The sequence below is a fragment of the Leuciscus leuciscus genome (assembly GCF_965113295.1).
Source record: "Leuciscus leuciscus genome assembly, chromosome: 19".
Taxonomy (NCBI): Eukaryota; Metazoa; Chordata; class Actinopteri; order Cypriniformes; family Leuciscidae; genus Leuciscus; species Leuciscus leuciscus.
The window spans coordinates 16,016,798-16,038,176 of record NC_138743.1 but is presented as its reverse complement, the minus strand read 5'-3'; the positions used below and the strand labels follow the sequence as shown (position 1 = coordinate 16,038,176).

The 21,379-nt window shown below is 39.3% G+C and overlaps 1 protein-coding gene and 1 long non-coding RNA gene across 9 annotated transcripts in view; one reads left to right on the top strand and one right to left on the bottom strand.

Moving 5' to 3' along the window:
* Positions 1-21,379, top strand: part of pum2 (pumilio RNA-binding family member 2) — a 110,770-nt gene that overhangs the window by 71,303 nt on the left and 18,088 nt on the right. For 3 of the 8 annotated variants that reach the window (XM_082148452.1, XM_082148449.1, XM_082148450.1), the window contains 5 exons: positions 13,542-13,676; positions 14,903-15,040; positions 15,858-15,983; positions 17,227-17,298; positions 20,024-20,145. In XM_082148452.1, coding sequence (XP_082004578.1) covers positions 13,542-13,676; positions 14,903-15,040; positions 15,858-15,983; positions 17,227-17,298; positions 20,024-20,145 — 593 coding nt within the window. The remainder of the gene's footprint in view (positions 1-13,541; positions 13,677-14,902; positions 15,041-15,857; positions 15,984-17,226; positions 17,299-20,023; positions 20,146-21,379) is intronic. The other 5 variants (XM_082148454.1, XM_082148456.1, XM_082148455.1 and 2 more) reach the window with 3 other exon arrangements.
* Positions 1-21,379, bottom strand: part of LOC309482942 — a 212,103-nt gene that overhangs the window by 182,702 nt on the left and 8,022 nt on the right. The gene's annotated exons all lie outside the window — the stretch shown is intronic.

The following is a 21,379-nucleotide window of genomic DNA, read 5'->3' as shown; positions in this document are numbered from 1 at the left end:
AAATCCTGAAGTATCCCTTTAAAGCAGGGGTTCTCAAACTTTTTGAGTGTGTGGACCACTATTTGTAATCAAGAATTTTCGCGGACCACCTCATAATACACATAATAAAATATGTCTACACACAGTCCTACCTGAATTAATCTGCACCTCTAAATAGGCTTACTAGCACTAAAACTATAACTGGTCATCACATCACAGGCTTGTTAAAGGAAAGTTTACTGCACACAACGGCTGCCACATATTTAATTTATTTATTTCGGCTACTCAAGCGCCCAGGGCATAATCAGGTTCATTTGAACAACAGGCTTATTTCCATAGCAATGTAGTATGAAATCTATACAGTAATAAGAACACTGGAATATAGTCAACATTTCAAAACCTTTGGCGATTTTAGGGGATTATTATTATTAATCTTCAGAGTTTTACAAGTCCTCAAAAAGTTTGTCCACTTAACAGCACATCTGCAAAACATTTCAGAAACGCGAGATCAAGAAACTAACTGGAAATTAAATAATAACAGGCCTTATTCATTCCATTTATATGCCTAACTGTGCGTTAGTGTTGTTTTTGGCAGCCTGTTTTAATTTTAGTTTTAGTCTAGTCTTTGTGTCAAGCTGTCGTTTTAGTTTTTATTAGTTTTAGTCACGTTCATACTCTTTTTAGTCTAGTCAAGTTTTAGTCGACAAAAACTGATGACATTTTAGTCTAGTTTTAGTCGACGAAAACTGATGACATTTTAGTCTAGTTCTAGTCAATGAAAATTATATTTTAGTCTCTTTTTAGTAATGCAATTCTATTTAACCCAGTCAATATAGAATTTCAAACAAGGTTATCTTATTATATTTAGTATATTTAGGGCTGTGTCGGTGGCAGTTTTTTTTTACCACCGCGGTGGTAATGGACCAACTACCGGCGGTGGTGGGGTTATTTAAAAAAATTAAAACTCGTTTTATATTTCCACACAAAGACGCGTGATATACCACTCTGCGCTCTGAGAGGGATGTGGGACACGAGCAGGAAAGAGACCATCGATCTCTTTAAATGATAACTTCGTGTTTTCTACTTGATGTAAATTGGTCTGAAGAGCGAATTTTATCCTTCACAAGGGCGATATATATTTAGGCTATGTTTGCGATTGCGCTGCCAGAGAAAGTGAAACTAAAAATCACCCGCGCGTGTGAAGCGCGCTTTACAACTAAACTTGACGCGCCCTATGTCTAATGGCGCTTTTCCACTACACAGTACCAGCTCGCCTCGGCTCGACTCGGCTCGACTCGGCTCGACTCGGCTCGACTCGGCTCGACTCAGCTCGGCTCGGCTCTCTTTTCGCTCCGTTTTCCATTGCAGATAGTACCTCCACAATAGTACCTGGTCGTCATAGCGACGCCGCAGGAAACTGCCGTGACTTAATCTTTTACGCGAGACGCGCGAGACACACCCGCTACCCACACACACAGGACAATGGAGGAAATCGAGTGTATGCTGTTTTTGGATGTTTTTGTTTTTGTTTTTGCTGTTTTTTATTCAGGATACTCCGTCTGGCGCGTGCAATGATGACGCAGTGAATAGTGACGATTCTCTCTGACCAATCAGCAGTCTGCTGTGTTTCCACGTCACATTTTAGTATCGCCTCAGCTCGCCTCAGCTCGCTTTAGAACCTCGCTGGAGGTGGTACGAAAAAAAGTACCTGGAAGCAGGTACAGGTACAACTTTTACACAGTGGAAAACCAAACAGAGCCGAGTCGAGTCGAGGCGAGCCGAGGCGAGCTGGTACTGTGTAGTGGAAAAGCGCCATAATATAACAAACACAAACTGTGTTAAAAAGAATTTGACATGCAAGTACAAATGTAGGCTATCTGTCCTACAGCGACTTCAAACTGACTTGAAGCAGTGCATGCCGGTTAGAAATTTTGTCCGACTTGATACAGCGCCGACGCCACGTGACTGTGATGTATGCCATCAAAGTACTGCGAGAGCGATTCGAGAGTAGCCGGAGAACTCAGCCAGCGCAGCTTCTCAAGAGCGGCTGCACTGGGCTGCACTGGGCTGCACGTGGGCTGATGACGACACAGCTGTTCCACGATTAGCCGGATTCACCGCATGACAACGATCACGTGTGTTTCGTGTTTATTCGAACACATTTAGTTCCTCTAAAGCTCTCAAATCAGTTTATTATAACAGTGAACACTCTTTTCATGTCGTTGTCATGTTATATTGTGTCATGTTTATCAAATTAAAACTGCTTAAAAAACTTAGACTCCACTTCATTGATAGTAGCTTATGTTGAACTTTATTCTTGTTCAAACAGACGCTGTATGAAAGTATTGAATGAAAATATCTCTGAAACATCTGTGTATTATTTGGCAAATATTGCATTTATTTCACTGCAGCTGTGGTAAAGTATGCAAACACCACGTGAGCGGTCACTAGAAAGTGTCCGACTTCACGTCTCCGTTTGCAGCTCCTCCCCGCCTGCACGCGGCTACTCTCGCCGATCGGCCGCAGCCGATGTCGAACACACCTTTCGTCTCGTCTCGTTTTGGTCAACGAAAATGAAGAGACATTTTAATATAGTTTTTATTTTGTAAACCACATTTAGTCTCGTTTTTATTCGTCAACGACATTGCATTAAACATGTATTTTAGTCATCGTCACATGACCAGCATTTTCGTCTCGTCTCGTTTTCGTCAGGTGATAACGGTTCGTTGACGACAATATTTCGTCATCATTTTCGTTGACGAAAGCAACACTACTGTGCGTTCACACACCGGACGCGAATAGCGCGTCAAATTCAAAAAGGGATTATGTGAAATTCGCGCCTGCCGCGTCTAGTGATACGCTTGACCACTTTGTATCAATTCGCGCGTCAAGAGCTAAATTGACGCGCGTAAAAACAAAAGTTTGAAGCGAAATTTCGTCCGTTGTGAACGCACCATTAAAGGCTATGCGTGTGATGTGATAATGAGAACATATTTGCCTCTGCCCTTTTCTCTTCAGAGAACCTGTTGCTATCCACCGAACCAATGTTGTGGTTCTAACGGCACTGAACTTGAATGTCACGGCCGAACACCACTAGGCTATTTTAGTAATCACACAATAACTTGACAATTTAATTCAAATGTTATATCAATATAGGCCTACATATTCTTTTTACTTTTCTTTTTTTATGGGAATTTCCTGGTAAAATGAAGGTAAAAAAAATATTATTTTATATTTTATTTAGCCTTTCCACGGACCACCTGCAGTACCCTCACGGACCACTAGTGGTCCGCGGACCACAGTTTGAGAATGGCTGCTTTAAAGGATGTTTCTCACAAAACTCTGTTTTATGCAAGTCTTTCCAAAAAAGGACACTTGGAAACTCCAAAAGACACCTAATAACCAACTGAAATAAAATGTCCCTATAATCCATAGATTTATGCACACCAAAGCACACATGAAAAAAAATGAGATACAATTTTTCATGTGTACAGTGCACCAGCAAAGAGTTTGTTTGTAAGAGTTTTTTAGAGCTTGTTTACATTAGACGCCAAATTGCGATACTGAACATATGATGCCTTGACCTGACTGCATTATCTGCCTACACAGATCCATTCAGAATGACTAAACACAGCAACATACACATGACAGATAAAAACATTTATTTCTGTATAAACATTTATTTCTATAAACTGTATTATCCTGAATGTGTGTGGAAACAACATGAATGTACTGAAATGTGTCTTAAATACAATGTGCGTCGAGAGCGCACATACATGGTTTGTTTGCACATCAATAATAACCGGCTCGTGTGCTCACTGTTTACTGTACGACTCCTGTCCGTCATTGCGATCGTCTTTGCCTTGATTACAATTCGCATCCATCATAACTTTACTAGCAAGAAGCTGGTTTGTTTTATCAAGCCGAGAAACATAGTTTGCTTATAATCTGGCCAGCAGTGGATGTTTTCACGTTCCGTTCAGTCTGTATTTAATGACAGAATTAGGGATGCTTTCAATGCAATGTATTCTTAGCTACAATCATACCATAGTGAACCATACCTTTGGATTGAGAGACTTCAGTGAGTCTGACCAACTAAGAATTGCTATCACTGGTTAAAAAAAAAAGCAGAGGAGAAAGAGAAGAGTGAGTGGCATTTTGCTCTCAAAATGGTAGCCAGGAAGAGGGGTATCTGCTTGAACGATGCCTGGAAAAGAATCTCGCCAATATATTAATGTTCTGCAATTTACTGCCAAATAATAATGATAAAAAGTTGGGTAAACCCAGACCCCCCCCCAAATTAATCTTGGATATGAGGGACTTTAAAAGATGATGATGAAAGATGATGAGCGCTCAGGATCTGAGAGATAGAGAAGAACGTCATCAGCATAAAGAGATATATGATCTACCTGACCTATGCTTAAGGGCAGAATCTGCGGATGGTGACTTAAGGCTATTGCCAAAGGTTAAGTCTAATTTTTAGGTTTTAAATTTTAGATGACACTTTGACTTAGTTTTAATTTGGAAAGCATTTAGATACGTCTATCAAATTAGCGTGTATTATTTTTTATTATTCTATCTTTGTGGATTTGCTTGTTCACGTGACAATTCGGGTCATTTGCTGCAGCATATTACGCCTGTCTCCTGCACACGAAAGCAGGAGAGAAGAAGAAAATGAGTAAATGTCAGGTCAATTGTAAGTTCATTCTTTATTTGCTTTTAGTCCAGGCAAAATAGCGTTTTACGACAGACTAATTGTAAAATATTTTTTTGCAGCTTAGATCATTTCTATGAGGTGTCCAGAACAACATACTTAAAGTCCTAAGAAATCCTAGTTGAGGAAATATGTTAAATTCTCATCAATCCGAGATGTGTGCCAATAAGGCCAGGCAACAATACAACCCAATGGGGCTATTTTTTTCCTTTACTCCTATCAAAATGAAACTTTACACAATGAAAGTACCCATGAAAAGTACTTTTTCTGTATTACAAGTTTCTTTGAAAATGAATTTTAATATGCAAATGAGCTATACACTAATCGAATATGCCCAAAATACACCCAAATAGGCTTAATTTTTTTCTTTACTCCTACCACAATAAAACTTTACATAGTAAAAGTATACATGAAAAGTAACTTTTTTTGTATTGCAAGTTTTTTTTTTAAATGAATTTGAATATGCACATGAGCACCACACTTATTGAATATGTCCTAATTTGCATAGGCAGAAACACCATTCATATGTATGACAAATACATTGGCCCAATCTTCATCCAATCATTCTACTGCCAATGGGTGATGGCAATGCTGCTTTTAGACTGGCCTCTAACCTGAAAACTGCCTGGCTTGGTAGTACCTGCCAGGGGTATAACCCCCGCCGGTATAGTCTTCAGGGTCACGGAGGCACACAAGCCTCCCCACCACGACAAGGTAGCAACAACAGGGGAGGTTTCTTTTTGGTGTTTTTTTTTTTTATTTATTAATTTATTTTATTGATTTTTTTTAACTAACCTAGATATTGCTGTTGCTAGCTTCTCATAACACCGCAAAACTACTTTACAAATGGTTGAAGTCTGATATGTAGCCTGCCTGGTCTGAAATACTTGCTAACTACAAAAAGAGAAGCAGTTTTGGTACCATACCATACCATCATCTTCCACTTATCCGGGGCCGGGTCGCGGGGGCAGCAGTCTAAGCAGGGATGCCCAGACTTCCCTCTCCCTAGACACTTCCTCCAGCTCTTCCGGGGGGACACCGAGGCGTTCCCAGGCCAGCCAGGAGACATAGTCTCTCCAGCGTGTGTCCTAGGTCTTCCCCGGGGTCTCTTCCCAGTGGGACGCGCCCGGAACACCTTCCCGGGAAGGCGTCCAGGTGGCATCCGGAACAGATCCCCGAGCCACCTCAGCTGACCCCTCTCGATGTGGAGGAGCAGCGGCTCTACTCTGAGCTCCTCCCGAGTGACCGAGCTTCTTACCCTATCTCTAAGGGATCGCCCAGCCACCCTGCGTGGAAAGCTAATTTTGGTCGCTTGTATCTGGGATCTTGTCTTTTCGGTCATGACCCAAAGCTCATGACCATAGGTGAGAGTAGGAACGTAGATTGACCGGTAAATCGAGATCTCCGCCTTGCGACTCAGCTCTTTCTTCACCACGACAGACCGGTACATCGACCGCATTACTGCAGAAGCTGCACCGATCCGTCTGTCAATCTCCCGTTCCATCCTTCCCTCACTCGTGAACAAAACCCCAAGATACTTAAACTCCTCCACTTGAGGCAGGAACTCTCCACCAACCTGAAGTGGGCAAGCCACCCTTTTCCGACTGAGGACCATGGCCTCTGATTTGGAGGTGCTGATTCTCATCCCAGCCGCTTCACACTCGGCTGCAAACCGTCCCAGTGCATGCTGAAGTTCCTGGTCTGAAGGGGCCAACACGACAACATCATCCGCAAAGAGCAGAGACGAAATCGTGTTGTCTCCAAACCTGACACCCTCCGCTGTCCATAAAAATGATGAACAGAACCGGCGACAAAGGGGCAGCCCTGCCAGAGTCCAACATGCACCAGGAAGAAGTCTGACTTACTGCCAGCAATGCGAACCAAGCTCCTGCTTCGGTCGTACAGGGACCGGACAGCCCTTAGCAAAGGACCCCGGACCCCATACTCCCAGAGCACCCTCCACAGGCCGCCGCGAGGGACACAGTCGCATGCCTTCTCCAAATCCACAAAGCACATGTGGACTGGTTGGGCAAACTCCCATGAACCCTCCAGCACCCTGGAGAGGGTATAGAGCTGGTCCAGTGTTCCACAGCCTGGATGAAAACCGCACTGTTCCTCCTGAATCCGAGGTTCTACTATCAGCCATATTCTCCTCTCCAGTACCCGGGGATTCGGGGATTGCCGCCTCGACAGGCACCGGAGACCTTACGGCCACTGCTCCGAGCAGCCGCTTCGACAATGGAGGTGGAGAACATGGTCCACTCGGACTCAATATCTCCAGCCTCCCTCGGGATCCGGAGCTCCACCGGAGGTGGGAGTTGAAGATCTCTCTGACAGGAGACTTGGCCAAACATTCCCAACAGACATAGACATTTGCAGACTCGGCAGACCCAAGCGTACTGTACAGTTTTGGTGTCTGGCAAAATTATTTTAAAGAGCTGGAATGTCTGGAAAGTGTGTCTATCTGGTTTTTCATCTGTCTTCTGTGTGAGAGTGAATCGTTTAGTTGGTAAGAATGACTTCTGCCTGTAATCTCGTAATCTTACCTATAATACCAATCATGTACCAATTGTAAATCTACCAGCCGAAAATTTAATCTCACCACGTTACTAATGACTAAGATGGCTATTCTGACTTTCTTCTGATGTTATCTGTGGAGGAATGTCATTAGGTAAGGCTTGTTCGCAAAAAAATTAATAAAAGAAAAAGAATTTAGAAAGCAACTGGAGGCAAGATTGTGCAATCAATTCTTAAGGTCAATATAAGTCTTTTTGTGGCAAGTGACCCAGGTAAGTGTGGCAAGTTACTTCAAATTTATCGTGTTTATGCATAGGTTAACTTACCGAATGGACATGAATGTGTTAGTTATTTGGCCCCTGTTTTTTTCTACTTGTGACTTTATGGTTTCTCAGCCATAAGTCAATTAGGCCTAGTGTTGAGCTAATTTGCATATTTAAAATAGATTTTTCAAAGAAACTTGTAAAACAAAAATGTTACTTTTCATGTATACTTTCACTCTGTGAGGTTTGATTGTGATAGGAGTAGGGAAAAAATAAGTCCATTAGGGTGTATTTTGGGCATATTCGATTAGTATATTGCTCATTTGCATATTCAAATTAATTTTCAAAGAAACTTCTAATACAAAATGTTTTACTTTTCTTGTAGACTTTCGTTGTGTAAAGTTTTATTGTGGTAGGAGTAAAGAAAAAAATTAAGCCTATTTGGGTGTATTTTGGGCATATTCGATTAGTGTATAGCTCATTTGCATATTCAAATTCATTTTCAAAGAAACTTGTAATACAAAATTTTTTTACTTTTCATGGGTACTTTCATTGTGTAAAGTTTCATTTTCATAGGAGTAAAGGAAAAAAAATAGCCCCATTGGGATGTATTGTTGCCTGGCCCTATTGGCACACATCTCGGATTGATGAGAATTTAACATATTTCCTCAACTAGGATTTCTTAGGACTTTTAGTATGTTGTTCTGGACACCTCATAGAAATGATCTATGCTGAAAAAAATTATTTTACAATTAGTTCTATTTTTGGCTCCAAAATGAGTTACTTTGCCTGGACTATTAGGAGTGTGCGATATTGTCTATGAACTATGATGATGTTGTAATCATTGTTTTAACTATGTACGAGGCACTGCTGACATCGCATTTGTCTCTCGTGCTTTCACTGCGTGATGTGTCAGTGCAGTTATAGGTAGGCCTATGTCCCCATGAGTTTTTGTCTTATATTTATATCATATTTTGTTGTTATATTAGAATATCACATGAGCAAGAGTGCCATTTTCCTCTGCACAATTGCAAATGTGCTATTTATTTTATACAACAGTTAAGTTAAAAAAGTTAACATTGTGAATTACTTTTTAGACACAATATTGTCAGTTGTCAAGTACCCTTTAATTAAAACGTTAAAATTAGAAATCATTTCATATTTAAATATTGAATAGCTTTATTTATGCAATTGTAAATGCCAGTTCTGATGCCGCTTTGTCACCTCTGCACTGCAAGGATGGATTTGAATTATTCAATTTGACAGTAGTACTGTTATTCTAATAGAATTTAATTTAAATGTTAGAATTTGACATAAAAGGTGATGCATACCTCTACGTTTAGAAAAAATATCCATATATAGGTGAAAATGCACCTGGAAAATCAATGTAAGGTGGCAAAAAGAACCCCTTAATAAAAACGTTAATTTCTGTCACTGCTGTGAACTGACCACTACATATAAAATGAAAAATATGAATATCTTTGTGAGTCTGCTGTCAACAACTGGCCTAAACCAGCCATGGTACCACTACAAAAACACAATCAGTAAAATCTAATTATTATCAACAAAACTTTGAAAATATAGAGATATATTTTTGTCAATATGACTTTAAAAAGTGTGCAGCTACCCTGTATGCAGCTCAAATTGTGGCGATCTATCGAGATTAATTTGAACTGCAGCGCATGGATGGTGGTACAACATGCTCACCCAGGAAGAAAGTCTGTCTCCTAAATTATATTCTTTAATAGTGGTTAAAATATAATTCCATTCAACTTTTTCAAAAGCCATTTCTGCATCTAAAGTGATAATTGCTAATTCAGGGTAAGATTTTTGCAATTGCGATTTAGAAAATGTCGGCATTAAAAAAAATCTTTTGGGGACAATGTCGACTTGATTGGGGTGAAAAATAGTTGAAACACACTTGTTTAATCTAGCTGCCAAAATTTTTGTAAACACTTAAATCTGTGTTAAGAGCAATTGGACGAAAAGAACACTCTGTATTGTGTTTGTTTCATTTTTCTGTTTAGAAGATAACTAAGCCTTTAAACCTTCTTTGTAAAAGCTTTACGAGGCATAGGGTGTTTTCACATAGTTGAAACCCAGGTCACTTAAAGTGAACCAGAAGGGAACCAGCCGAAAGTGACCTCAGTCCTTTTGGTGTTCTCAATATACAGTGGGGAGAACAAGTATTTGATACACTGCCGATTTTGCAGGTTTTCCCACTTACAAAGCATGTAGTAGTCTGTAATTTTTATGTACTCTTCAATTGTGAGTGACGGAATCTAAAACAAAAATCCAGAAAATCACATTGTATGATTTTTGCTAGTATTTGCAAAGTATTTGATCCATCAGAAAAGCAGAACTTAATATTTGGTTCAGAAACGTTTGCAAACGTTTGTTTGCAATTACAGAGATCATACGTTTCCTGTAGTTCTTGACCAGGTTTGCACACACTGTGTGACGGGGCGCATAGCTACCGTCACGGTAGCGACGCGCTACATATTCCAGTTCACAAAGACTGAGTGCAAATGTTGCCTGTATTTGTTTGTCAAGTGTGTCAATGTGTTTTGTTAATCCTTATACTGTTTGAAATCAGCGGTAACCTAACCATTATCAAAACCCCCACAGTAATCCCGTAGTTTTCGTGTGCACACTTATAATATCTAATACTACGGTGATTTATTTGCTATAGCTACTACTATCAATGCATATCTTACTGTTTAAAACCATGCCATTTATTTCACAATCATGATCAGTTTCAATAACCACGCAACATATGTTTTGTTAATTATGTATCTGTTTATTTAGTTTAAAAGGAACATCGCTTTGACATACCATCTGTGTGTCTTACTGGCGTCTCCGGTTTGTTGATGTAAAGGAATTTTGCCGCAATGGTGGGGTTTAAATGACGCTATGACTTCCGGGTCAATTGGAAGTGACCCGGAGTTTGAGTTATACATTTTTTGGCTGTTAATATGACTTGTGGCTTTGCCAAATGTTAGCTGGAACCATATAAATAATATTTTGTAATTTTCTAGTTGTATAGTTGTAGCATTTCGGCTGTTTTTAAGCATTTATGGCTATTCACCTGAGCCACCCCTGTATTGTAATATTGTGTTGGTATGTGCCAATTTCAGGGGTGCCTTCAGTTCTATAAAGACTAGTAGCTTCATTCTCTTGGGAGGGGAGCATGAGATGAGAGGACATAAGTCTGTGTGATGCTCTATGTATAGTGGCTTGTGCAAAGGTCAATTTCTAAGCAGCTGCAAAATTTTGATTGTGTTTTTTTTTTTTTTGACTCTCATGTCAATTTATTTTATTTACTAAACAGTATTTTTTTTTTTTCTTTTTTTTTTTTCTTGTAAATTTTTATTGCCTTTCTTTGGCCTTAATTGGGGTAAATAAAAAGATCCCATCTGTTTCCAACTCATCCAACTTCTCCTGAGTGTTTACATCAGCTCACGACGACTCAGCCACATTTACCCCTCAACACACTGCAGCAGGGATTTTGGCCCACTCCTCCATACAGACCTTCTCCAGATCCCTTCAGGTTTCGGGGCTATCGCTGGGCAATACTGACTTTCAGCTCCCTCCAAAGATTTTCTATTGGGTTCAGGTCTGGAGACTGGCTAGGCCACTCCAGGACCTTGAGATGCTTCTTACGGAGCCACTCCTTAGTTGCCCTGGCTGTGTGTTTCGGGTCGGTTTCATGCTGGAAGACCCAGCCACGACCCATCTTCAATGCTCTTACTGAGGGAAGGAGGTTGTTGGACAAGATCTTGCGATACATGGCCCCATCCATCCTCCCCTCAAAACGGTGCAGTCGTCCTGTCCCCTTTGCAGAAAAGCATCCCCAAAGAATGATGTTTCCACCTCCATGCTTCATGGTTGGGATGGTGTTCTTGGGGTTGTACTCATCCTTCTTCATCCTCCAAACACGGCGAGTGGAGTTTAGACCAAAAAGCTCTATTTTTGTCTCATCAGACCACATGACCTTCTCCCATTCCTCCTCTGGATCATCCAGATGGTCATTGGCAAACTTCAGACAGGCCTGGACATGCGCTGGCTTGAGCAGGGGGACCTTGCAGGATTTTAATCCATGACGGCGTAGTGTGTTACTAATGGTTTTCTTTGACACTGTGGTCCCAGCTCTCTTAAGGTCATTTACCAGGTCCTGCCGTGTAGTTCTGGGCTGATCCCTCACCTTCCTCATGATCATTGATGCCCCACGAGGTGAGATCTTGCATGGTGCCCCAGACCGAGGGAGATTGACCGTCATCTTGACCTTCTTCCATTTTCTAATAATTGCGCCAACAGTTGTTGCCTTCTCACCAAGCTGCTTGCCTATTGTCCTGTAGCCCATCCCAGCCTTGTGCAGGTCTACCATTTTATCCCTGATGTCCTTACACAGCTCTCTGGGCTTGGCCATTGTGGAGAGGTTGGAGTCTGTTTGATTGAGTGTGTGGACGGGTGTCTTTTATACAGGTAACGAGTTCAAACAGGTGCAGTTAATACAGGTAATGAGTGGAGAACAGGAGGGCTTCTTAAAGAAAAACTAACAGTTCTGTGAGAGCCGGAATTCTTACTGGTTGGTAGGTGATCAAATACTTATGTCATGCAATAAAATGCAAATTAATTATTTAAAAATCATACAATGTGATTTTCTGGATTTTTGTTTTAGATTCCGTCACTCACAATTGAAGAGTACCTATGATAAAAATTACAGACTTCTACAAGCTTTGTAGTGGGGAAACCTGCAAAATCGGCAGTGTATCAAATACTTGTTCTCCCCACTGTAGTGGATTCAAAAGAGAACCTGTTTTGTTTTTTTATTTTTTTTATTGGTCCTCTTCAGCATTGAAGTGATCTCAGACCCTTTCTTGTTCACACTACAACCTCAAAAGAATCCAATCACAGCTTTTTTTGCATTTTGCATGTCCACACTAGAGTTCTCAACGGATCGGGTCGGCCCGACGGGACCCGCGGGTTCGGGTCGAAAATATAAGCAAATGGGTCGGGTCGGACCTCGGGCTTAATCTTTTCCGCTCAGTAAAAAAAAACAAAAAAACATTTATTAATCATCGCTGCTGTTCACCGTAAAGAAAGTCTGGCTGCTGCGTGCAACGTGCATCATGGAGACGGGCGGGGGCAGACCTGACGCCGCTGTGTGCACGCCTTTAGCCTGGAGAGAAGAAGATGGAGTTGGTGAAAAGTAAACTTGCAGCAGGTGAATTCACCGTCGCTACTACAGCCTATTTATATATTTAAAGTTTATTGTTTCAGTTGTTTGTATTGTTAAAAGGCGTGAACATTAAAGGTTGATTTGAATTCCCGTCTGCTGGTCATGATAATATGTGTATGAGAAAAAAAAATTCCGACGCGGCGTCGGGCCGCGGGCCGGGTTCGGGCAGATAATTCATGTTGATGTGTCGGGTTACATCGGGTCCGGGCTTTAAAAGCCGGGTCGGGTCGGGTTGGGTTGTAATTTTCAGGCCCGTTGAGAACTCTAGTCCACACTTCCACCTTCGACAACATCTGCAAGACAAGTGCTTGCACCCAAAATTTCATTCAGGTTGTCGTAGAAGGGACTGGAATCCCTAATTCCTGCGGACTCCCCATTTCGACGCATGTACCGCATTGTAACACTGTTCTGTTATAGCCTCTTTTAGGGTTATAGGGTTAAAATGATTTATCACGTTTTTTTTTTTTCTATTTTGCAAGTGACTGAGCAGTGCAGCCAAAATAATTTCCCCATTTTAAAAACATAGCATTACAAGGGAACAAAATATAATAGAAAAAATTAAAACAGACCATGTAAGCCATAGAGGGTAAATATAAAAATATTTATTTCATTATTTTATCTTTGTCTTATTAAAAAAGAAGAAAAAAAGCCAACCCCAATTAATGTTGACAGCCCTAATATATAATCTCAATCTAAAAAAACTAAACCATCGTTATTATGCTTCTGAAACTGTAAATTAAGTACCGTGAATGAAATCTAAATTTGACGTGTGTTATTTTTCTGTCTTTGAAAGTAATTGCTTTCTTGTTGTTTTTTTCTGCTGCAGTTCGGCAGTGCAGATCAGAAACTGGCTCTGGCGACTCGTATCCGTGGCCATGTGTTGCCCCTGGCTCTGCAGATGTACGGTTGTCGTGTGATCCAGAAAGCTCTGGAATCCATCTCCTCCGACCAGCAGGTAATTGTAAGTTGCCTTTTGTTTACTTTACACTTTACACATTATGTTCATTCAAAAAGTCGACAATTATTTATTAATAAGAGTTTCAAAAACCTTTGACAAAGTTTAGAAATCAGCCATTTTTGTGAGATCTCCTCCTTTTAACAATGGCCCAGATTTTGGGAATTTCGTTTAAACAAAGTAAAAGATAAAAAATATGTCAAAGGAGCAGCAGCTATAAAATCTGCAGCTAATTTTAAGAACAATCATTCTAATTGATCAGGGCCAGCTGACTTATATAAGACATATGACCTTATATAATCCGAATATAAGACAATGTTTTGTCTTGGAAATACGTCTGAAAAAATGGGTTCGTCTTATTTTCGGGGTCTAGACTTTTACATGTCAATAATACACCCACAACAATACGGAGTGCCAAATACGTGTAAAGTGAGTGTTCCCCCAGGACTGATAAACGCAGCCGAGTCATCAAACAACTCTCATTAGAGCCCAAAAAGACAGTCTTAAAAATGCAAACAGTCAAAGAAAAGCTTACCATGGTCCTAAAAGCAGCCCCTTCAAAGAAACTGACAGGCAAGTGTGTCAGTACGTAGCCGAAAAAATAAATGAGGGGCTTCCGCTGCTCATAACCAGAGCCGTCATCCAGCTGAAGGCACTGGAAATCGCCAAACAGCTGAACTTACCCACCATTGAGGCCCATTATTTATTATTTCGGCCACGTACTGACGCACTTAACTGTCAATATCTTTTAAGCGACGGCTCTGATACGGCGTAATGGATTAGCGCTTGCCCTCTGACTTCTTATATTCAGGGTTGTCTTATATTCGGAACAATATGGTATTTACATCCAATAATTTAAGAGCCTTTTTGAACCTGATAAATAGTAATATAAATGTTTCAAACTAAAATTAAGATCAGATAAATAAATATAAGTGTGTGTGTGTATATGTGTATATATATATATATATATATATATATATATATATATATAGATAGATAGATAGATAGATAGATATAGATATAGATATATAGATATAAAACGTAATTAATGTCACAAGTTTTTCAAACTCACTCTGAGCATCTGTGTGCACCTATTGATAGAAATAAATGATGTGATGTAATTTCAATCAAGAGCTGCATCAATTTTTGGTCAAGATCTTATATTGACAATGATCTTGATGATTAGAAATGGTGGTAGTTCTCAGATTTTTTTTTTCCTTTTCTTGTGTCAGAGTGACATCGTACGGGAGTTGGATGGCCATGTCCTGAAGTGTGTGAAGGATCAGAACGGAAATCATGTGGTGCAGAAATGTATTGAGTGTGTCCAACCCCAAGCTCTTCAGTTCATCATTGATGCCTTCCAGGGCCAGGTATCTCCACAGACACTCATGCTTGTTATAAAGCCCAGAAACGGGATTTACACACATGGTTGTGGTAGACAAAATATAGATGAATATTATTGCATGTCTGTTAAATTCCTTTAAGAACCTTTCTAGTCTAGTGTAGTCTCTTAAGAACGTGCTAATTAAATTAAAAGAAGGAAAATAGCTGAGATTTTGCTATAACGTTTATACCATTGTAAATACATTTTCTGGCTTTATAATATATCATTTGGCAGGACTTCTCTACGTTATTTACACCTGGAGCCTGTTGCTTAAACTACTACTTCTAGTATTAATTTCTAGTATTAATACTAGTACTACTAGCTTTAAAGGTTATTCTTCTAATTTTTTAAGACATAACTTTAAGTTTTAAGCATAACTGACTTAAAAATAGATTTCTCTCTAATTTGAGAATGTAAGAATTAGACTGATTATCCCTCATCTAACTGCTGCTAGTTGGTCAGACAAGTTTTTAAGGCACAGACTAATGCAAAAAATGCATAGTGTCCTAAATATGTAAAGATGAGGATTAATTTAGGATGAATTTAGCTCTACATAAGGTTCTAGGTAGTTAGTTGTTTACATTTGTTATGTATTTTTAGTTTGACGTAAAATCCCAAATTAAATTTAAATAATAATGAAATTCTCATATTATACCAAAAGATTTTTCACCGACCCTAGATGTTGGTAGTTAAGAAAATCACTAATTTTGTTGCAGATATGATCAATGTTGTAATCTTTTTTTATTGACCTAGGGATGCACCAGGATGTGTGTCAGTGTTTTATGTCCTTTTTTGGTGTGTAGGTGTTTGTTTTGTCCACTCATCCGTATGGCTGTCGGGTGATCCAGCGTATCCTGGAGCACTGTACCCAGGAGCAGACCCTACCCATCCTGGAAGAACTCCACCAGCACTCTGAGCAGCTGGGACAGGTATGACTTCCCCAACTTGTCATCCAAAAAGGAAACTCTGATGTGTACCACTCTTGCTGCAGTTAGGTTCTTATTGTATGGCCTCTTTTCATGTTTCAAAAAATAATTCTAGTAGAAAATGGCAAAATTTAAGTCAATAATCTACATTGGCAACTGTCTTCCAAAGGGCTGTTTACACAGAACTTGTTTTTGTGTTACATTGTGCTTCTTTTCCATAGCTTTTCTTTATAAACGGACGCTAGACAGACTTGTTTGACTTGCGCTTGCATATATCACCTTTTGCAGCATCTAGTGCAAGACCCAGCATTCTAAAAACATGGCTCTCATGTTAAAAGTTAGACTTTTAAAAGAATCTGTCTTTAGACCTTGTTTACTTCATTCCACTGCCCCGTGTCTTGCATTTTCAACACAAAAACATTCTGTGTGAATGGCCCCTAAGGTTGCATCCTAACCTGTGACTGATTAGAAATGGACAACAATGCTTACTCTAATATATGAGACTCAACTAATGCTCAGTTGATTCCAGTGCAGTCTGATGTCAGCATGTTGTTAAGCTAACACAACTCTGCTTTTAGAGTTCCCGCAAAATTACAGTTCTATTTTCCTATTGAGAAATCGATGAGGGACATCAACTCAAAGACCTTTTTAAATGTCCAGTAGCTTTTAGTTTAATCAAATATTATTTACTACTAAAGTTGGTGGCAAGTGGTATGCCTTATTAAATGCATGCAATACTTCCATGTAGTCAAAATCAGGTAACTAAAAAGCCAGCATAACTTTTCACCCTAGACTTTGGAACAGTATGTCCCTATGATGCCTAAAAATGTTGTCTCATAGTAAACCAAGTGTAATACCTAATAAGTTGTGTGAATTATTATTATTATTATTATTATTATATTTTTTTTGGGGGCCTTTTGAAGATGACCCCATTGCAAAAATTATGTTTTGAGATTGTTTACTTCATAGACAAATACACTGTTGTTCATCATACCTTCTGTGTGAATTGAAAGGAGGCCATGCAATGAGAAGAACACTCAGGGTTGTAGTACTTTTTGGGGTAAGGTGGATGCGATTGCATGACATTTTTCTGCATGACCTGTTTGTTCATTTTATACCTTTTGCCTACTTTGATGTAGCATTCAGTTGCTATGAAGGATGTTCTTATGTCCAGTTAAATGTGCTGATGGATTTTGATGATGCAAAACATTACCCACCCCTTGCTCCCCTCACTTATTTTATCTAGAAGTATCAAGGCGTTTCATTGGAGATGACCCCCAAAACATTTTATACAGTGTCCAGCGATGCACTGTTCAAGGTCAGAGTCACGCGCCTTCCTCCCACTCACAAGAACCTCCTGGCATATCCTCGTCTACTTCCTAACCAGCCTGTGTCTAACACCTAGATGCTTCTTCTCCAGTTGCTATTTGCTCTGCAGGGTTCCATTCACTCACACTTTTCCTTACACAACTTTCTTCCTTCCTGGCTGCCACCTGCCCTGTCTGCCTAAAATCCAATCCTGATACTGTTTAGGCCTTATTCAATACAAATACCTATTTGTTAGACACAAACAAGGCTGTGAGATATAGTGGTGTCATGAGCCCAACATTTTAATAGTCTGTACCAATACTAGTAAAATGTATGATACTTTGTTACCAATAACAATTTCAATACCATAGGTATAATTTTTTTTAAAATCATACAAATTTAAACATGATTTTTTTTTTTTTTTTTTTTTTTTTACTATTTAATTATTTTATTAAACTAATAGAGGCTTATTAAAACTACTAAACATAAGCTTTTCTCTTCTAAATTACAAGTGTGAAACGCTCCTTTACCCGGGGTTAAAAGCGCTGTTTAGAACGATGATAACTCGGGGTTAAGCGCAGTATGAAAAGCCCTAAAATCACCCAACACTGATTTTCGTCAATGTTGCTGTGGCAGGTCTATTATCAGTCTTTGTTTACACTGCAAGACATAATGCACATATATTCTGACACATCTGATTCTTTTTTCATCGTATATGGTTATTACTATGTCAGTCATCACACTTTGGGGACTGTTTAATGTAACGATAATTTAGCGGATTCACTACTTTGCTCTGTGTACATGACTATTGGTCCTTATAGTGAGCAAAAGTGGCTCCCTTTTTAATCATTGAAGCTGTCACTCACTTCGATTACAAGTTCAGCACAAGCTCACTGACTGAGTTCTGCACATTTGCAGAAATAATAGCTATAAAAATAAGCGCTATATAAAAGCTCTTATTTATATCATGTCTGCCCTTTGTTGGTTCTAATGAGAGGATTCAGAGAGTTTGATGAACAGACATGCCTGTAATTGGCTACACTTTAGCACTGTAATTGACAGAGAGCAGCCTGACACAGTCCCACCCAAAACTCATGCCCTTGGTTGAGCAATTGATGCTGTTTGTCCTGACCAATGGCAGATAATATATCTAATATCTCTCTATATATATATATATAGATATATATAGATATATAATATATATAGATATATAGATAATATATAATATAATATATCTCACTAGTTATAATGAATGAATGTGTCAACATGCTGTTCAGTCAACTAAGACCAAATTCTTAGGTTTTAAGGCACATGAATGTAAGAAAGAGACAACATAGCAGTAGCTTAGGAGGGGCAGTGGCGGTCCTATCAGTTGGCCCAGGGCCATCCAGCCATGCTTGAGTCCTAACATTTTCGTTGTACATCTAACCCTCACAGCCTTGTTTGTTTTTGTCAAACTAAATTTCTCTTAAGGCAGGCGTACACGATGTGAGTTCGGACACTCGGGAGGTCGAGAGATATTGCACACGTTACGAGTCAGTTAACCTGATAATCGCGTCAAAGCAGCTGGTACACGGCACGACTGTCCTGCACAAATTTTATCCCGAGCCGGCGGCAATCACGTGAGCTTTCGCGTTAAACATAGAGACCGGAGCTTTCAATGTTGCAGGCAACTATAGCTTCAGAAAAATTACAGAAATGTGTGTGCAGATGATTTGTTGAAAAGCAGAGAACAGTAGCCATTCCTTTCAACATAAATGGAGAGAGAGAGTGAGGACAGTGTATACAGCGCACACTGTATGGTTGCTGCCACTGAGGTATAGCCCCATCGATCTAGCCTGTGACGTGGTTGTGTATGATTTGGCAATAGGGGACAGCCTATACGCTGGTGAAAATCGGGCCGACTCCCCGAATTTTTTTAATATATTTAAAAATTATCGGGAGGTCGTGACGTGCTCAGCTCGGCTCGTAATTCCTCTCACGGTGCGAGCCACGACCATGTGAGCATCACCGATTTCCACACGATTTCTCACCGAGTGAAAAAAATCATCTGCAAGCTCGTAAAACAGCAAAAATCACACCGTGTACGCCCTTAGTATGCCATGTATGCTTTAGTAAGGTCTATGTTTCACTACATATGAATGAAACTTTTTGCTTTGTTAATCTCAGAAATTCAGTGTTTCTGGCACTTACAATGGTTTTCTCTTTCTGCTCCACTCAGAGCACCTCAGACCAACAACTTTGATTTCTAGTGTGCATCCTTAATAGTTGAACTAATCTTGTGCAAATAAACCAACCCAAAACAAAGTAGTGACCACTCCTTCCAATCTGAGGGATTACTCTAGAGTTAGGAAAGACAGTGGTTTTAAACCAAATGCTACATCTTGATTGAGCTATTGACATTGACTTGCACTTTTGTCACCTTCCAGTTAAATGTTGGTGTGTGTATTTGAGTGGGTGCTGTGTGGTTTCTTATAGGGTTATTTGCCAAATGGCAAATTAGGGTAAGTCATTGCTTGGATAAAGTGGGAGTATTATTTCATCAATGGCCTATTATTGAAATGAGTTCAGTTGTTTTATTGTGAGGATGTGGTTAAAGCCTTGCTCAACCTTGTTGTACTAGTCTTTCATTTCTTGTTCTGTCTTAGGTTTATTTATTTATGAATTGTTATGGTAATATTATACATGTTCTTTATTTCTCCTTTCCACTCTCCTGTGCCTGTCTTCACCTACAGGATCAGTACGGTAACTATGTGATCCAGCATGTTTTGGAGCATGGACGTCCAGAGGACAAGAGCAAGATAGTGGCGGAGGTCAGAGGGAAGGTTCTGGCTCTGAGTCAGCATAAATTTGCAAGGTCAGTCAGGTCAAATTTTTTTTTTCTATACAAATTATTTTAAAATATAACTAATGCAATTTATATTTCTATAAAATGGGTTTTACAGCACTTCCAATTTTCCAAACTATTTGTTTTATGGTATTACAGTAAAAGACAGTTGTTATTTTTTTTAAACAATATCAAGAACAATTAATAGTAAAAAAAAAAATCCAATATTTAGATCTTTCAAAGACACCGTTTTGCAAAAAGCTGCAAGTTTAACTTATGCTCTAAATTGGAATATCGCATAAAACATTTTCTATTTACGAGATATTTTTCCTCCCATCTATTTTTTTTTTCACATCACCATCTCTTTATATGTGTGTATATATATATATGTATGTATGTATGTATATATGTGTGTGTGTGTGTGTGTGTATGTATCTGTGTGTGTATGTGTATGTGTGTATATATATATATATATATATATGTGTGTGTGTGTGTGTGTGTGTATATATATATATATATATATATATATATATATATATTAGTGGTGGGCCGTTATCGGCGTTAACGCGAGACTCTTATCGCGCGATAAAAAAAATATCGCCGTTAATCTATTCTCCAAGTTGGGTTGGGAGATGGCTCTATACTACACAAGCTATGATGACGCAATCTACCCGCGGCCGCGAGGTAAACCCGTCTGCAACGCATATTCGTCGTCATCTTAAGAAAACACGGCTGAAAGTGAAAGCTGGTGAAAAAGATCGGTGCAACATCCATTATTTGGACTTGGTTCGGGTTTAAGCCGTCAGACGAGCAGTAGCAAACTATATAGACAGAGTGTGTGGGGTAACAGTTCGGTAAATTAACACACGACTAATCCGTTCTACCACCTCAAATTCAAAACGAAACATGATATCACTGAATACCATAGCGCGCGTATTATTCCCATTCCAATATATCTTAGTGGTGTAGCACATAATCTCGATTTTAAGAATCGTTGTTGTGTTTCTTTTTAACTGAAAAGACATCAGTTAGACAATATTCTAATTTTAAATTTGAGGTTTCATAAGCTCCAAGCCATAATAAACATTAGACCTACTTAAGTCTCTGCAGCTAGTGTAGCCTACTTAAGTTTTATTTATCTGCAAAATTATGTTGTATACTTACAGTTTTGCACAATATATGTTCTCAAAACTACATACACCCTTTAAAAAAAAATACATTTAGCAGTTGTTTAGCATGGGTCTGTGTAATCTGTTCTTAAATG